Source organism: Tinamus guttatus, unplaced genomic scaffold (assembly GCF_059628265.1).
Source record: "Tinamus guttatus ecotype Peru unplaced genomic scaffold, ASM5962826v1 Tinamus_guttatus_pri_ptg000306l, whole genome shotgun sequence".
In the NCBI taxonomy this organism is placed as follows: Eukaryota; Metazoa; Chordata; class Aves; order Tinamiformes; family Tinamidae; genus Tinamus; species Tinamus guttatus.
In genome coordinates this window covers 677,950-696,461 of record NW_028288840.1, presented here as the reverse complement: position 1 = coordinate 696,461, position 18,512 = coordinate 677,950, and the positions used below count along the sequence as shown (strand labels likewise).

The following is an 18,512-nucleotide window of genomic DNA, read 5'->3' as shown; positions in this document are numbered from 1 at the left end:
TATTTAACTATTTATTAATATTTATTCATTTATCAAATCCTTTTATGATGAATTTCATTCTTTCCACAAATTACCAAATTAGTGTTCACCATACTTTTTCTGCTGGTTGAATCTTTCAAGGAACAAAGATGGATAAAGGAAGCTAAAACAAATAAAACTAATACAAATCATGGCAGAAAGATGCAAACTTACTACCTTTCCTTCCTTGGCTAAGTTTCAAGTTGCCAATATCCTTGAAAAGACAAAAGCAAAACTAGCCTGTGACATAGCCAGTTACTTTTTCTCATCCTCTATTCAGGGAGATACATCAGAGAGCTGATCAGAGATATATGCATTGGCATTAAAAAGCCATTATAAGCAATTTAAACTCCTGATTGATCCTGACATGTACATTCAGGTCCTCCTAGTATGGCCTTTCTGTAGTGCTGTGCTCCAACCCAGAACAAGCATCACTCTATACATGGAGGAGATAATTATGCTTTATTGATTAGGTCTGCCAGGTACAAATGGAAACCAGGCAGCTAGTTGAGAATTGCCATCAGTGCGTTTTTTTAAATTGTAGCATCTCAGTCCTTTCCTTTTCCAATATTTCTTAAATATAGTCATCTAAAATGGAAATGTGGACCCAAGAAAATTTTGGCATTGACTTCAATAGAAGGTAGCATGTCAATGTAGACTAGAAAAACGTGATTTTAGACTCTTTCCATAGCCTGTGACTATGGAAAGTCAGGAAATGTTCCCTGCTCATTCAGTTTCCACTTAACAAGGACTCAGTGTCCTTTCCTCAAATGCTACCCATAAACCCCTCAGAGTCCCACAGGCAGCCCCACTTGGTAACACATTGCAACATCCTTCCCGCTTGCTTAGTACGAATGTCGCTTTTTACTATAGTGTCAGAACTGATTGACTCCAGTTTTGCCCAAGAAAGGATTTTAGCACCTGCCCCATTGCACTGTAAAACATATATAACAATTACATGGAAATTCAACAACAAACTGACTTACTAAATGTTCCTTGTTCATAGCAACCCCCTAGGCACTTCTCAACCTTCTGGCTTTTGCCAATTAAAATACCCAATGAACTAGACATGCTAGTCAGAAAAAAAAAATGAGAATACAACAATTTCATGTCTACATTTAACTTTTTACTTTTTAAGAGAAGAAGAAATATGCTTTTCAGCATTATTAACAATCCTTTAAACTGCATTGAAAAACACTGAAATTGTTCACAGACGTTACTAGAATGAACTTAAACTCAGATGATCAGTTTGAGTGTTATCCCTATAGGTATAAATAAAATAAGCAATCCCTTTTCCTTTGGTGTCACCAATCAGCTGCTGAGATGACTTTCCTCATAATCGCAGCTCCCAGTCTAGTCCTAGACTGACACATGGGTTCAGTCTCTCCATCCACAGGGAATATATTACAGGGCACTTTCCTAACTTAATAGGGCTGTTTCCCAGTGCTTACTGTATTTTTTTTTTTTGCATGATATTTTGCTTTGTAATATACAAGTAAGGATAGATTCATGATTTCATAAAAGAGAAAATGTTTCTATGTGGAAAACTTATTGAGTAGACTGAAATCCAAGCATGTGTGACAGAATTCAACATCCTTTCTTCTTGTATTGTGGACTTCTGTTTCGTCCGGAAAGCCCACATATGTGTGACAATAGTCAATAGTAAAAGTCTATACTTTGGATGCAAGGCCCAACTTTGGATGCAAGGCTCAAGTGTGAAATGTGCATGGTGGCCACCTTGCCTCAAGTGAAAAAGCAAAGTCTCCTTGACTCCAGGGGCATGTCTCAATGATCCACTAAAGCTGGGACTGCAGGAAATACAGGCACACTTTTTCAAGCCTTCCCAGCACTAGGGAAGATGTCAGGGTTAACAGGATGGGCTTCTCCACAAACTATGGACGTGCACATACCTGTGGGGCAGAGCAATGTGCACTGCTGTGCACCCCTGTGCTAGAGACGGGTGTCGCTTGGCCGTTCTGTCCGGGCAGTCCCCTGGGGGCTGTGATGAACTCTGTGTTGCCAGCAGGAAGATTCCTGACCCATGTTGAGATTACAAACCACAAGCTCATGCTTTTATTTCCAAAAAACCCCCAAACATAGAAACCTTATTTTGCGTTTAAAAAAAAGAAATAAGAGAAGTCTCTGTAAGGAAACAAACTATTTGAGGTATGATATACGGAAGCCTCCATAATCTCATAGGCACAACAATATCATGCTTGCAGAATTGATTCATTATGTAGGCTTTAATTAAGGAACAGTTTGATAACTTGCAGAAACAGAAAAACATCCGAAAGGCCCACATCTCCTTTTAGTCCCTCTGTGACTCTGCAGTCATGAATGGACCCATATCACCACAAACGAGGGCACACAGGCCTCCTGCTTTGACAGGAGAAGAGAAACAGTACCAGCTTCTTGTTCTCTAAGGCACAAGTAAGTCCCTGTGTGCCCTGTTGACACTGCCCAGTCCGTAGATGAAGAACTGCTCCCTAACTGCCTTGTCCTCAGAGCAGCGCTACCTTGGGTTCTCCTCGCTCCCACAATTTTAATAAAGTTGTATAGATAGAAATCTGGCATCTCGAGTTATCTACTGCTATCAAACAGAGCTTAGCAGGTTCAGAGGCCAGCAGGAGCAGCAGAGCATGATCACAGAAACCTGATTTTGTTAGGAATACAGTCCAAAAACATGCGCAGAAAACTGTTCTGTAGAAATATCTCCATCACAGGAGTAGCTGCTACCGTGAGGGGAGATAAAAAGACCAGCAAACTCCTTTGATTACCTCCCTGCCCCTTCCAGGCTCTGCACTGCAGCAGCAAAGAATGTACCAAAAATGTTTAGCTTACCAACCTACACCCTATATAAACCACAGATTTCACAGAATGCATCTGGATCTAAACGAGCCCAGCTTTAACTCACAGGGCAAATTGCCCCTGTGTAATAGTTTTTAATTGCTTTAAAGTCTTTTCAGCCAAGAAATCCAAACAAGGAACCATGAATAGTTTGTTACGCTAAGAATTATACCTGTAACTAAATGTTTGAAAAGTCTGAGTGATATACCAGGCACATTTCCTCCCGTGATAAAATAAGAATGACCTTCGTGACTTCATTTAGGTTCCACCTCTCCTGAGTTATGAGCCGTTCCTCACTTGCAAGGTATACCCCATATCTCACTCAAACTCTCAGTGGACCACGAAACACCCTTCCAGAAAAAATTATCCTTTCCTCAGTCTGCTGAGGATTACCCGTGTCAGGGGAAGTTACATTATTGTCTTTAGTGCTGCTAGGAATTACTTTCAGGATGTTTCAGCTCATTACCTCAAGTCTTCATCAGCTGTTTCCCGAGCACAGTAACCTTTGTCGTGCAGATACTGTATATATATATCTGCAGCATCGATTCTGCTTCCCCTGCTGCATGCAATACATGTAAACAGACACTGGTGTTTTACTACCGGCTAGCCTAGCACAAGGCAAAATGGTAACAGATCTAGCAGCTACAGAGCACAGATAAAACCTTGAAGTAATCAGCTGAACTGTCTTGGAACTAATTCCATGATGTAGTGGAAGCAATTATTTGTATTTATATACCTTATTGTAAAACACGGTTAGTGCTAAATCAATCCTGTTAGTGTTGTCAAGGACACATTTAGCCCCAGATGTTCCTCTTTTAATCGGTAACTAGTTATTAATTAATTAGATAGTGATCATTGTTGTACTTCATACCCATGCATATTATCATTGCATTTGATTTTGTACCTTTGGCCAGATCATTACCAATTTACTGTACATGCAGTTGTGCAAAGAGGAATTCTAATTCTCCATCCTCCCATTGTTAATGATGCTTTTCTATGATTTCCAACTAATATATTTTTGGTAGTGTTTTTTTTTTTTTTTTTTCCTTCTTGTCCGAAAGTTTTTAGCAGGAGCAGATGCCAACCATGTCCAAAGAGAAACCAGCAGTAGTAGAAACCAGCCTTTATCAGAATTGCATTTAATAGGGGTCAGGAGCGCTGCACCAAGGATATTCAGCTGAAGTAGTTAAGTCAGAGATAGCTAAACTTTTTACTGTGCTCAATTAAATGGAGAGGCCTGAACTGGAGATTAGCTGAACTGGAGATTTATCAGCTGCATGATGGAATGAGAATCAGCTGCAGTACATTTCAGAGTAAGTTTGATATTTTATTCACTATAAATCCACATGGTCAAGTTCTGCTCTGGAGTGTGGAAGAAAAGCATTAGCTTCTTGCACAGGGGTGTGGGTTCAAGCCCATGTGTATCAGGATAAAATTTGTTTATGTGGGTTTAGTTATTCCTCTTAATTTCACAAGAGCAAAATGGACTCTTAGCATTTGTGGTGATACCAAGTACATAGAATTGTAGAATGAAGAAGGGAGAGGGATAAATAAATGAATAAATAAATAAAATAAAAATAAAAAAGTGCTGCTAAGCACTACAGTGCTAGTTTTTAATTTACTCAGATCAATTCCTGCCAAAGCCAGCCTGCAAGCCTTTTTTTTTTCTTTTTTTCCTGTCTTGTCTTTGCAGATTTCTTTTGTCTCGCTCAGCCTTGAGTAGCCATCCATACTACGTGGAAATTTTTGCTCAGATTTCAACTTGGTTTCAGCATGACAAGAATGTTACTCTGTCTTTAAGGACTTGGCTTTCTAGTTTCGCTCCTTTGCGAGCTTTTTGATAACAGAAACTGCATTCCCCTCCCCCCCATTTTTTTTTTAAGAAGGAGGGTTTAAGATCTCTCTAAATTCATAATACATGAAAAGAGAAGCTGCAGGAAAAGAGATAATTTTTTTTTTGAAAATTTACGCTCATTTTTGGCTCCTGCCTATTCATAGAAGGAAAGATTTCTAAATATCAGTATCAAAGACCAGCAAATCTGAAAGTCATATTACTGAGCTTTATTTTTAATGAATGAAGGATTTAAAAGGAAAATTTATACTGTAGCTTGCCAGTGTTTTGGGGAATGCTATTCATTTATTCCCTGTTAGTGTTCTCCAGAAATGGTGACAGCAGGAGCTGTATTCCTCTTGTGCCTTAATGTCCCTCAAAGTCCAAGGTAAAACATGCAGCTGAAGGTTCTCATCCTGGAAAAGTAGAGGGCATGCCCTTTCATAATGACTGTTATGATTATGAACAAAAATACCTCTACTTATTAAAAAAAAAGAGAGAGAAAAAACCTTCTGCTTGGGGTTTATATGGCAACTTGCACACTTTGCAGTATTCATGAGTCAAATATACATTTATTTAGTGAAGAAATACATTTTTTAACACTCCTGATGCCTTCTTCACTTAACAGCCAAATCCTAGAAGAACAAGGGCAAATACAATTCATGGACTTGCTTGAGTAACTATTGCTGGTTTTGGCTATGTAGACAGTTGGATAGATGTGTATGAATTACGACCACAGGGAATATGTTACCGCATTAAATAAGGTGTGTTTTTGAAGAAGACAGGCACAAAATGAAAAAAAAAAAAAAAAGTGTGTCAAGAAACCATGCCTGCTATTCTGGTAATGTCCATGTAACTCTGTATTATGATCTCTAAGATGAACTTTACAGTGAGATCCCCCAAGTCATCAAGTGCCGAAGAGATGCTCCAGGGCAGCAGGGCTATTACTAGAAGCCAGTGGGGAAGAGTCACAGCAGTTAACCTGTGCTAATAAGAGAACATCACCTCCCTCTGTGGATATCAGGTGCTGATGTCGGATGACCTTGCGCATCCACCACCCCAAAAGGCAGCAAGCTACAACTGTGTTTTAACGTGCTGTCAACCTTGGCCAGGGAATGCAACCCTCCCCAGGCTGAGTTCAGATGTAGCTGATACGTATGATCCATATGTATGCATGTGCCAGGGCTTATGCTTTTCGGAGCGGGTGAAAACTGCCTTTAGCATCTGTGAAGATGTCTTCCAGACTGGTGACCCTCCCACGCCATCCTTCTCTCCATGTCATCACCAGTGTGTTAGTATAAAAAGCTTTCATTACTAGTATTATAGGGCACTGTTTTTAGGTGAATCATGCTGATATCTCAGGTGGCACAACTGCTAACTTTTGGCTCCTGATGGCAGTTTTGGACCATCTAATCTGTTTCTATTTTCACTTGAATTGTTGACTCCCAGGCACAGAGGCTTCAGAGTGGCTCATGTTTGTGTCTTCTGATGTGTATCCAGTGAGCTCTCCTGTCCCCCTTATTGCTGCCATGGCCATAAGCCATGTTGTGTTATCAGATATTGCTCCCTTTTATTTTCTAGCTCTGTTTTTTTTTTTTTTGACTGCTGAACTGCTGAACACTGATGGCCAATGACTCCGTTTGCAAAGAGTTTCTGACTAGCTTGATTGAGTTTAAACATAAATACTCAATTTCTACTCATCTCTTAGATTCTGATTCTCTGCAATGACCAGGACAACCAAGCCCTAACAGCTTAATTGTGTTGCTATTATGAACTATTGTTCCGTATTATGAGTGTATATGGATCATTAGGCACTGAGAGTTGGAGTGACTCGTGTGTGTATCAAGGAGAGTGGAAGAAAAGAGGGGGCTGACTCGAGAGTAATGAGTTTAGTCTCCAGTATCCCTGAGAGGATTATTCCTTAAAAGTACAGTGCAGAGTTGATTTGGATAAAAACTAATTATCAAAATGAAATGAAGCCAGTGTTGCAGACTTCACCCTCAACACAAGACCTTGGAGACTGACATTATTCATTGCATTTAACCTAATAAAGCAGTGACCCACATAGGAAGGAAAGGAGTTGACTGTAATTATTTCTGTGAGTAATAGTGCTCAGTTCATAGAAGCCCTAAAAATAGGAACTCAACAATAAAATGACATGTGAAAAAACAAAAACAGAAATTGTGTGGCTTCTAGCATTTTTCTCTGACTAAAGTGAAGCATGTTCATCTCGTTCATTTGACCCAAGAGTGCTTGTTTAGGCGATGTTCTCTTTGCACTTTCAGTTTTTAGAGGCGAGCTGGATAAAGACAGTGAGAAGAAATAGCACCCAAGGAATTTATACAGGAAATCAGTGTGGCTTCAGTAGCACAGGTCGTCCGAGGGACATCTCAGTTTAACACTGTTTTTTAAGGTATGATTGTCGGGATATCAGAAGTTCTGATTATTTCGCTAGTGCCTGGCAGCAGACATGATGAAGAACAGGTTAAGAGCAATCACAGGCAATCTCATATCAAATATCTACACCAGAACAGACGACATATAGGGAATAATTCTTTGTTTGTTTGAAAGTGAACTTTGACTTTTCAATTAGAAAACAGAAAAGATAAAAAAGCAGCACGAATCAGTCTAAAGACAATACTGAAGCAGGAGACAACATTGAAGGACGAGAAAGTGCTGAAGGAGGAGGAAAGGTTTATGAATACATTATGTTTCTTGTGAATACATGTAACGTTTCTTGCAATTCAGTCTATGAAGCTAAGAAGCTAAGAAGAAAAAATATTTTATCTTAACGAAGGTTGACATCGTGCATCATGCATTTAAAAAAAAAAATCTTGCTCCACCTAATTTTGCTGCCATCTAAGATCTAAACTCTCATCTCTGATCAGATGTTCATATAAAGAAAGCACTAAATGAACAACAAAAGATTTTACTTTCTAAAAGAACTTCAACTTGTAGGAGTCACTTCTCTATTTTTGTTTAGTTGTTGTATGTCCTGGATTGGTAAATAGATAAAGCACATTATAAATCCATCATAACAATGACAAGCCTTTTCTGTCCATTAGCTTTGAACAATCCTAAATTAAAAATCCTAAGTATATTCCATATATTAAATATTTTACGACTTGCATGAACACTCCACTATGTATGTGTGTATGTGCATTCTTTTCACATTGCAGTATGCACGATCAGCTTAACTGAGATCAAAGGGGAATGAAAATTGTTCTTTTCCTTCACAACTACTATACAAATGCACTATTTAAACACTAGCAGATGCAATAATATGAAATAGAAAATAAATTCTCCGTTATTCAGCAAAGAGGGAGCAATCCATTTACTTCTCAAAAAGAGCCACTGGCGGGCTGAGGGAACTGGGGGCTGGCTCTTAACTGTGGCATTTCCAAGGGCGCTGGCATTTTGTTGTATCTGTTACTCTCTGCATTGCAATAGTTCATGTACACCATACAGTTGGCACAAGCACCACAAGAGGGAGTTAGTCATCATAAAATATACGGTGGTAGCTTGATTCTGTTACTCTGCACATGGAAGGAAAAAAATCTGTCTGAATAATTAAGGCTTCCTAGATGTGACTACAGATAAAAATAGATAAAGACTGCAATTTTGGCATGTCTATAATGCTGCAGCTCAAACAGCGCGGGCTTTGCATGGAACTCGACCAGAGAAAAATTCACTCCAGGCACTTGTATTACAGCTCCATTTAGTGGAGCAGAACAATCATGGCTTGTATTAAGTTGATAATAATGAAGCATCATAAACAATGTGAGGATGCAAGTCCGGGAGGAAGCTGGAGCTTTAATGAGGTCCAGCTTGCCAGGAGCTTTTGAAGAGTCCCCAGCTCACTTACAAAGCCAGGAAGCAACAAAAGCGCCTCTGACATCTGTGAGAGTGGCTGGTTTAGAAGGAAGTTTTATGTGTTGATGACTCTGGACTGGGATTCAGCTTTCATGTCCTAACTAGCTCTGCTTGCTGCCTGAGCCCTAATCATTCTCAGCAAACTTGCTCCCTGTAACACTTCGTACAAACAGCAATTCTTCACAATGCAGATCCACAGCATCAGCTTCCTGCATAGGTTAATCTGGTTCACAGAAGTAAATAACAGAAGATAGCAGAGTCCACAGTGTGTCTCACTACCCACTTTTAACAAGCAATCTCTGGTCTGAAGGTAAGAAGTCAAACACTAGTTTGGCAGACATATAGATGGAATGATGTGTTTACTATGACGCCAGCAACCAGGTGAAGCAGCTGAATCAGAATCACTCCTTTCTAAATGCACTGTAATCACATAGGGCCTTCAGAATCTTTATAAAGAAAAAGAGATATTTTTGTTTTTTTTTTTCAGAGAGCTATGGTATATTTAGGCTTTCTTTTAAACACTTTTTAATATAAAAATATATATGCACACTCATTTGAGAAAAATACCTTTGGTTTACAAAGATTTCCTCCTTGAAGATCTTAAAATTATTCATAATTCATAATTTCCTATATGAAGACAAGCCCTTAATTATCCATCACTCTCATTCCAGATCTCTTAACTACTATTAGCTAGACATGCAGTTTATTTGGACTTTCACACCTCTGTGAAAAGTGTTTGGTTTAGCACACCCAGTGCTCTGAAAGTCCTAAGCATATTCTGTAGCATGCAGGACTCAAAGCCTTACATGCCCAGTATATTGCAGTGGAGTTAGCAGAATGGTTGAGCCTGTGCTATGTTAGCATCCGGGGATTATTTTGAGTTCCTACTACAGGCTGTTCCAAGCTAACCTGATCATCTGGGAAGTCAAAGGTGGTGGCAAGTGACTCTAACCACACTCTTCTCTATGGAGCTATGCTGCACTTTGACTTGCTGCCCCATGGGCTGTAGGGCTGGACCTTATCTCTGAGCCCAGGTTCTGAAATGTGGGGATAACTCTGCCCTTGGATGCCACTGCAGGGATGCTTCTCCTGAAGGAAGCATCCCACCACAGCCAAGCTGCCTCCTTGCCCCTGCGGGAGCCTGGAAAGCCGAGCTGTCTGCCATGACTGCCAAGGAGAGCATGAGGATGGCATGGTCCCAATTTCTGCATGGGGAGATGTGAAAGGGGAGGAGGTGCATGGCAGTCCAAGAAGCAGCCTCCACCTTTCTCATCTTCCAAGTAGAAGCTGGGTGGCAAACGTGTTTCTTGAGGCCCTCCTGTGACCCTCCGTCCCGGATGCTCCTCCTTCCCCTCCTATTCTTGTACTATGAGTGATCTTGGCCCACACAGACCTCAGTACTTCATTTTCAGGTCTGCTGAGAAGCCTTGATCAAGTGGTGATGAGGGAAGGGAAGGTGGGGTGGGTGAGAGAAGAGGTGAGATGTTCTCACACATTCACCCCCAGGCAATGCAGATTGGCTCCTGCAAACTGGCACGCACCTCGCCACAGCGAAGCCTGTCAAACAGCATCGCAAAATGTGGCAAACTGCACGGGTAGGTGGCTCCCGCAGCGGGAGCGCTCCCGCTGCGCTTGGCTCTGCTTGCACGAAGATCGATATGCCATTTCACATGCATATTCCTGTGGTGAGCGCTTTGTGCAGACGGCTGCTCTCATTCTTTTGGCAGGCAAAAATCACAGCCTTGCCATTCACAGACTGAAAGCACATGACCTTCCTGCTATGGGTTCATGGTATAACTCTACTATCAAAACCACGGTTCCTTGGACATTGAGAAGCAGTGCCACCCCACTCCCTTGGGCAGATCTTAGCATCACCTTCAGCACAGGCTAAAGTGAGCTCCTCCTTCTACATGACAGAAGACATGTCCTCATCTCCTAGTCGCTTGTATTCACTCATTTGTCTGTTTATAAACTACCCGTTATCACTTATTTGATTATAACAGAGACTTAGACATGCTATTTTGCTGCAACGTAGCAAGATGTCTCCTGTGGTCTGAGTTGCAGAGATCTGTCTGTGCACAACTCCCCAGGCTGAGGAACGGCTGAGATCATGGGAATGAGCTGACACCCCCTTTCCTGGGGGCTATGCCAAGTTAAATTACACTGCGTTTGCCAAGGGCAGGTTGTTGGAGCATTACCATCGTTCAGCTGATGCAAAATACTGTGTTGTTTTGCAGCAATGCCTGAATTTCCATGTATAAACCTGGCAGTGAGGCTGCATGTGCTAATGCTATGACAGAGAGAATGCAGAGGTTCTTCCATCCTGTTGGTTCTTCTCCTCTGATTCTGTGTATGCAGCTCTGCTGCATTTTTTCTTGGTTTTGAATAGATTATACACATTAAGATACAGTAGTTTCTTCATCTAAGGCTCTAATTGTGATCTCTTTGGGACAATAATCATCTTTTATGTTGGCCTTGTATGTGAGGCAAGGGGACAATTGTGGTTTCTCAATTGTGAGCCTAGGAGTGACTGCAATCTTATTAGCAGCCAGGATAATAATAACAGTATAACAGTGCACTAATGCTGTGCCTCTAAACTGGTTCTTTTGCCATTGTCTTCCTTAAGAAACTGTAATCCTATAAATGTCTTGACTGTCCATTGCTTTGATTATAAAAAGCAACTTTCCCACCTACTGTGAGTCAGAAATAGAAAGTTGAAAATAGAAAAAAAAATATATATTTTATATATATGTATTACACAGGCATTTCTCTGGTCCTGAGATCTCCCTCTCTTGCATCTCACTGTCAGGAGCTACACACATATCTATTAACTGCCTTTCTTTGTGTGGTACGAGATAAAGATGGACGAAGTTATAAAAATTGTATCTGGTCACTTGACTAGACCAAGCTGTTCACATGAACGCATTGGAATGGCTTCTCAAACCTCGGTGCCAGCTATGGGCTTCCCTCTCAGCACCAAGTCAAATCTATCACTGACAACCTCCGCCCCAGCTTAGCTGCAACACAGCAGAGAGGGCATGATCACAAGAAAGTCGGCAAATAAGGATGCAGAAATAAAGTGAACAGGGCAGGAACAATTAATATTGCATGAAAATGAAGTCTGTTTTCCAAAACACAAAGAAACAGGCTTTTCTTGGGAAGTGGATCATAGGGTCGGCTTTTTCATACACCACAGTGATTATTCTTCACTTGACATTGCTCTCTGAGGTCATACTGAAGTCTGCTGGTAGGGATCCTTGACCCTGTGAAGAATCAGGGTAATGGGCAAACCCGGATTGCTTTGGTCTGTAAATGAGGTTGGTTGCAAACATGGGATTTAACTGGATTCAGATGGTTAGCCTTATTTGAAGAAGGAAAAGCCCTGATTCTTTCTGATGATGCACACACAGTACTCAGTGAGCTTATGTTTAAGTAAACAAACTGGGTACTGCTCTGGATGTGAAGCAGCAACAGCAGTGTTAAACAATTTCAAAGCAGAGGGAACGCAATTTTCACACTTACTCGTTTTTAATTTAGGTCCATTTGAAATCCAAGCACCCCTCTATTACTAATTTGTTATGGCAATATTAATTAATGATTTTGCTCTACAGCAGTAAGAATGTTGTTTAGACTGAGTGAGATAGATTAGAAGGAGTACAAGATTAGAAAAACAATCTGTAAACTGGTCAGATGCAGTTGGGGGTCACCTTGATTTCCTGAAACAATCACATTGCACTTTGAAAGTCTGTGAATGTACAAACAGATTTCTACCAGTGCAGACTCATCAAAGCTGGCTGGGTCAGCACTTCGCACTGTTGTCTCCTATTTGGATTACAAGAACATTAGCTTCCAAGGCAAGGAAAACAATTGTCAGACTGCCATGAAGATTGATAGTCAAAGAAATTGCATATTACTTCATGGACATTATGAGTTTATACTAAGTATGCCAGGAAACAAGTGGTAATATTCAGTGACAAGAGAAGGCACACAGCGATGTGTTATGATTTCCATTCTCTTGACTCACTTTATCTCTGCTGTTTTTCATTAGGTTAGCAGATATCCAGCTTCCTTTCTTCAATATGCTCCTAAGCATGGCATGGCCACCCCAGTTCAGTGGCATAGCACGGATAATAGCGCTAGCTTGAAGAAGGGCAGGAGCTGATAGATTGATGGGCAAATCTTGTGACCATTACAGCTGGCCCTTGGGCTATCTCAGCTATCTCCTATTCACCCACGCATTCAATAGCTCAAGTCTCGCAGCCATCATTGTACATATGTAAGAACCACAGAAGCGAATCAAAGCACTGTTAAGAGCTGTAAAGATGCCATAATCTGAATTATGTTGTTTCTAAATTATGTGTTTAAATTATGAGACGAAAAATATTCCTGTTATAAAGTGTTATTTGTTTTTGTTAATTTTGGAATATAATTTTGCAGTCAGCCAACACTGTGGAACAAATACAGAGAAGAAATCAGAGGCACCGTGATTTTCTTTCAAGAAAGCCTCAGTGATGTACAATTCTGTAAATGTTTCACAGTGGAATTTCAGCATTGGCAGGTGAAGGGCAGGAGTGGCAGCTGAAGAAGCAAGTTGGGCTGCAATGGCCTCGGGGAATTCAGCTATTCTTGCTTTGCTGTTCTTGCATTTTCTTGTTTTGCTTGAAACAGAAGGGATCAGGGTGGCAGAATTTTATATCCATGCTCTCTCTCAATTTTTCGGTGGTTCAGGAAGCCTGAACCCCATAGGCAGTACCTATCATGACAGACTGGAGGATATGGTGTTTTTTTGACATTTTATACTGAAACTCCCTTGATCAGCAAAAAGGTGCCTGTTAGGCAGGGGGCATGCTCAAGGGCCAGGCTGAGAAATGGCAGGTATCCACTGGGCAGTTTGATGAGCAAGGCACAAATGTCAGAGGCTGGAGGTTCAGTTCTTAAGGACATCTGAACTCTTTTGACACTTGTTCAGACGCTGGGAAATTCGTAAGTTCAGCAGAACTGGACTACCAGCGTTATGAGATGTCTGGTATTTCCTACTTGTAGCAAGGCCAAACATAGGCCTGCTAAAGCCTGATAAGAGTATGTTACCATAGTGATAAAAGTAAGAATATCAGGAACATGTGAACATGCAAAGGTGGAATGCTGTGTAAGAGACAACAAAATGTACTCATGAACTCTATAAAATATTGAAAATACAGATGAAACTTATTATACTTGGTCTGTTTTACTTTTCCCTACTATCATTGATTTCATTATCTGATATTCTAACAAATAAGATGGAGCATGGAAAAAGAGTAGGTGTTTGGACAGGACAATAGTTACTTCTTATTTTGTGAAGAAATTTCAAAATCTGTACCTAAGCCATTTGAGTTTTGGAGCACTCTCTTACACCTAAACAGACTTGAAAACCAAATTATGCCTACTGAAGGCCTACTGAAACTGAAGCAGGTGCATCTTTGAAAACGTGGCTTGAAATGTGTCCTTAAAAGCTTGGCTCACAGAGGTTCAGGGAGACAAGAAAGACTTTGGTGCAGCTTGCTCTGATCATAGTTCAATGACAGCAACATTCTCATCAATACAGTTACCACTAAAAGTTGACAAAGCCGTGAGATGGGCTGAAGTACTGGGCAAAGAAAGTCACTTGATGAGATACTGCAAAATACATCAAGAACAAGTTTCTGCTTTTAATGCTCAATCTATAGCCCTGCTGAAGTCCAGGGAAATATGTCTGTTGTTTTCATTGGAATTTAGATTATGACTGAAGTGAGTAACATGAACCTTGATTTTGTGTCATGTCTCCTGTATCTATTGGTAAAAGTGGTTACTAGTAAGGAAGCAAGCAAAAATCAGTGTTAGGGCTTATGTCACAATTAATATGCTGAATTCTGGCATTAAAAGTATCTGACTAATTTTTTAGTTTAACAATACACAACCACTTAAATACACATTCTGGCAGAGAAATTTCAATGGCACATTTTCAGTGACATTTATGCTTCCAGAATAGCGAGAAGATGAAGATAAGGAGGGCATAAGTCTGCAGAAAGGAGAAAAGGACATAAAAAGGAAAATACACCCTGAAGAATATGTCTGTTGCCTTGTAAGCAATTTGGGATACAGGTAAGATGTGATATTCAGGTAGAAGATGATTTTGAAACCAAGCAACCAGGGAATAGTTCACAGAGATCATGAACTAAGGTATTGATACCTGTGGTGCTATCTCAGAACAGGACAAATCATCATCCTGTGAATGGTACATTTCTTAGTTCATGGTATTTAACTGCTGATGCACCTAGCAAAGTTCATTGGGGTCAGCAAAGCAGTAAGAAAGATAGGAGAAATAATTCTTTATATCTGGTTGCTAGGTTTCCATGGGGCAGGATAGGCATGTTCTTCAAAACAAACTTTAATTTTGTAAAAATTAATTTATGCAAAAAAATGTATTGAGGAAACTGCTTAAATCTCTTAAATCTCACTCACTGTTCAGAGGGGTACTGTGAGGAGGGAACTGTCAGGTTAGCCAAGACTTTTAAAACACGTGCAAAGCACTGTGAAGGTCATTGTTATTAAATTAAGATGTTCTCTCATTGGTACGTAGAATTTACTAATATGAATTAAAGGGAAAAAGGGGAGGATTATGATATATTTTAGAATTTCTAACATTTCCTTTTTGAAAACATAAGAAGGGAACTTCTGGTTCACCAAACATAATTCCTGGAAACTGCAGGCAGTCATGTCACATAAAGGATTCATTTCCTGATCAAACTCTCTCTTGCTAATGAGCATTTTTACTAATGTTAATGAGAATTGCTACTAATAATTTGCATTTACACACTACTTAAGGATCTTAAAGTGTTCTTTCATAAAATATGCCCATTTTTTCGACAGGGATATTGGATTTAAATGACTTGCCTAGGGTCTCACAGCAAGCCAGCAGTAGAATGACTCTTAGAGCTCCTGGTGATTTGCATTAAATCCTGGACGTTAACAACTCCCTTCATAAAGGGAGCTTTGTAGTGGTGGATCAACTCCTGGTGCCGGTGGATCAAACCTTTTAGGAGAGTGCAAGCAAACCAAGAAATTAATTGAACCTATGTAATGCTTCTCAGCGTCTGCAAATCCTGGCTTCCTTTGAACTTAGAAAATTGACACAAATCTGAGCATGCAATGCCAAGATAGCCTTTGGCATATGGCCAACTATGAAATTTTGATTCACTAAGTATGTACCTCAGATCTATATTTTCTATATGAACACATCATTAATCTCTACATTTGTTCCAGGAAGACTCCAGGGCCTTAACCATTTCTTTTACTATTGGAGACGTATTTGAAAAAAAAAATCAAAAAATAGACCTATAATAAATATCCTTTAACTTTTCTGGCAGCTAAATTGTAAGGAGACTAGCTCTGACTAAGGCATGTTCCTTGTCATTGCTGTCTCCTCTGAACAGCACTGTCCTCAACAAAAATTAACTCTAAAAGGAGGATATGGGGCATCCTGTTATATTTTGTTTATGGATTACTTCTATCAAGAAAAAGGCAACATTACAGAACAACCTGCTTTTTCCACCTGTATCAATGCTATCACTCTCTAGGAAACTGAAATGTTGACATTTCCCCTATATTCTGCATTCTCGTCTATGTCACTTATGAAAAGGTTTGCAAATTGTACCTAATGGGTTTTAAGATACAATTTTTTTAAGCTTTTGCCTGCGGCTGTTTCTAGGAGAAAAGAGCTTAATTGCAGCACAGTACTTACTATAATTTCAGAGGAGCCATCTTACAGAACAGTAACAGTTATAACGACACAGAGCACATTAATCTACACAATTCCTCCAGCTCGGCGGTGGCTACCTGAGAGCTCTCACCTGTGGCAAATGGTTACATTTACTCCTGCTGGGAATGTGGCTGGGCAGACGAATGTTAAAGAGGGCCTGCAGAGCAGCTTGTGCTGCTTGGCCTTTCGCCAGCTTCTTGCTACGTCCTGAGCCTTCAAATGTTCTCCCGTCCACACGCACTGCCATCACAAAGCTCTTGATGTGCTGCTTCTCCACGGTCTCTGACAGGCAGACATATCGCAACCCCGACCGCAGCTCATTTAGCAGCACCACTGGGTTCTTCTCGCTTTCTGCTTTGGATACCATCTTGTGCTTGTTTTGCTTACTGTGGCCCATTAAGTCCAAAGTGTGGCAGAGTAGCCTCCCGTGTCGATAAGCAGTGGAAAGCAACTCATTATTAACTGGCTTGTAGACTGAGAAGTCCTCGCTGTGTGTAGATGGTTCAAACTCCTTGAACAGAGTGTCTGGAAAATCTGCCTGATCAGAAGTGAAGTCTGTGGATGGATTAATACAGTTGCCCATGGCAAAGTGAGCTTGGCATGCATTTGGGAACTGAACAAAAGACTTCAGAGCTAGCTCAGCTGCACGCATTTTGGCTTTCTTTTTTGTGGGTCCTGTTCCTTCAAATGTAAGTCCATTTACTTCTACTGCAACAGCAAAGACTGGAGCGTGCACTGGACCTGTCTGGGAAACCATTTTGTATTGTAAACCTGGTTTAAGTTCATGTAGCTGAACCAGAGCATTCTTTGGTGTCACCGACCATGAGACTTTCTTCCAGATGAGCTGGAGTTTACAGAAATGGCCACTGTTGCCTTCCTCTAAGGGTCTTTTTCTCTTACTGCTTGATGTTCCTCCTCTTGCTTTCTCACTAGAAGATATTGGATGATCCTCCAGGTTGCCAATGTTTCGATTTTCCTTTACTTCTGCACTGCTGGTACCTGTCAGTAAAGAAGAAAATGAATGCACAGTTGTTATCACAGTAGTTGACATTATGTCTAGGGTTAACAGAGTAGACAAAAAGAAAAAAAAATCTAATGATAGAAATTTTATGAAGGAAAATGATACTTTTGCCTGGCTCTTTTGAGGGGTAAGGTATAATAGTTTTCCTCAAATATCTATATGTATGTATATTTTGCTTATAGTAAGGATTTTCAGCATTTCCTGGATGATTATTTTTTCACCAAATTTTATTCTCATTAGTCATTATCCTCCTATTAGATTACATCATCCAAAGAGAAAGAAAAAATAATGCCACGTGACCGAAATGAGCTATTGCATTCACTGTACATGATTACTTGTAAAAAGTGAAGAGCTTGCAAAGATCCCTTAGGCTGAAATTTGTTCCATAATCCATGTGGGCAAATACTTATGAACACATTATTTGCAATCAAAAATGATTCACCAATGATTCACAAACAGAAAAATGGGCAAGTGCATTGAATAATTTATTTTCAATGAATAAATTGACCAGCTCTACTCACAACATAGGCTCTTTTGTTGCTAACAAGATGAATCCAGCCTAAGAAATGATCACAGAGACTTTCCTCGCATTTGAGACTATAATTTGTGCTGGACTCGCATCCCAGTTTAATATGTGAGAATTTTTCTGTCAGGTTCAATTGCAGATACTCTTAGCTCCTTCACCAGCAATAACTAATACCACAGAACCTCTAGATAAATATAAATCAGACTAGGAAAGCCAGAGCCTCATGATGTGAGTAATTGCTGATGTAAAGGATGATCTGTGTCAAAGAAAAGCAATTGGAGAGAGCGACTGCCATGAAACACTGTCACGATGGGCAAAGGGAATGGAATGACAGCCGGGAGGTACGGAGGGAGCACTCAGTGGTTGGCAAGCCAATGAATCTCACATTGCTCTCAACTACACTTGTGCAACACCTGTGCTGCAAGGCAGTACTCTTTGCTGCAGGGGACATATGGCTGAGAATGGAGATTCATCTCACTGGTGGCCTGAATGAGAAGGAAAACACGCTGCTTTCTCAATAAGGATCTTGCAGCATTTCTGTTATTTTTGATGCATTTTTTTTTAAATGCATTACATCTCTGACTCATCCTTCACTCCTTCAGTGCCCCGCTTGAGGAGTTTA

General features: G+C 40.3%; 1 protein-coding gene across 1 annotated transcript in view; it reads right to left on the bottom strand.

The window, feature by feature from the left end:
- The window catches only part of ADARB2 (adenosine deaminase RNA specific B2 (inactive)), a 296,328-nt gene that overhangs the window by 83,514 nt on the left and 194,302 nt on the right, over positions 1 to 18,512 (bottom strand). Inside the window, exon 3 of the mRNA XM_088528177.1 lies at positions 16,435 to 17,342. Coding sequence (XP_088384303.1) covers positions 16,435 to 17,342 — 908 coding nt within the window. The remainder of the gene's footprint in view (positions 1 to 16,434; positions 17,343 to 18,512) is intronic.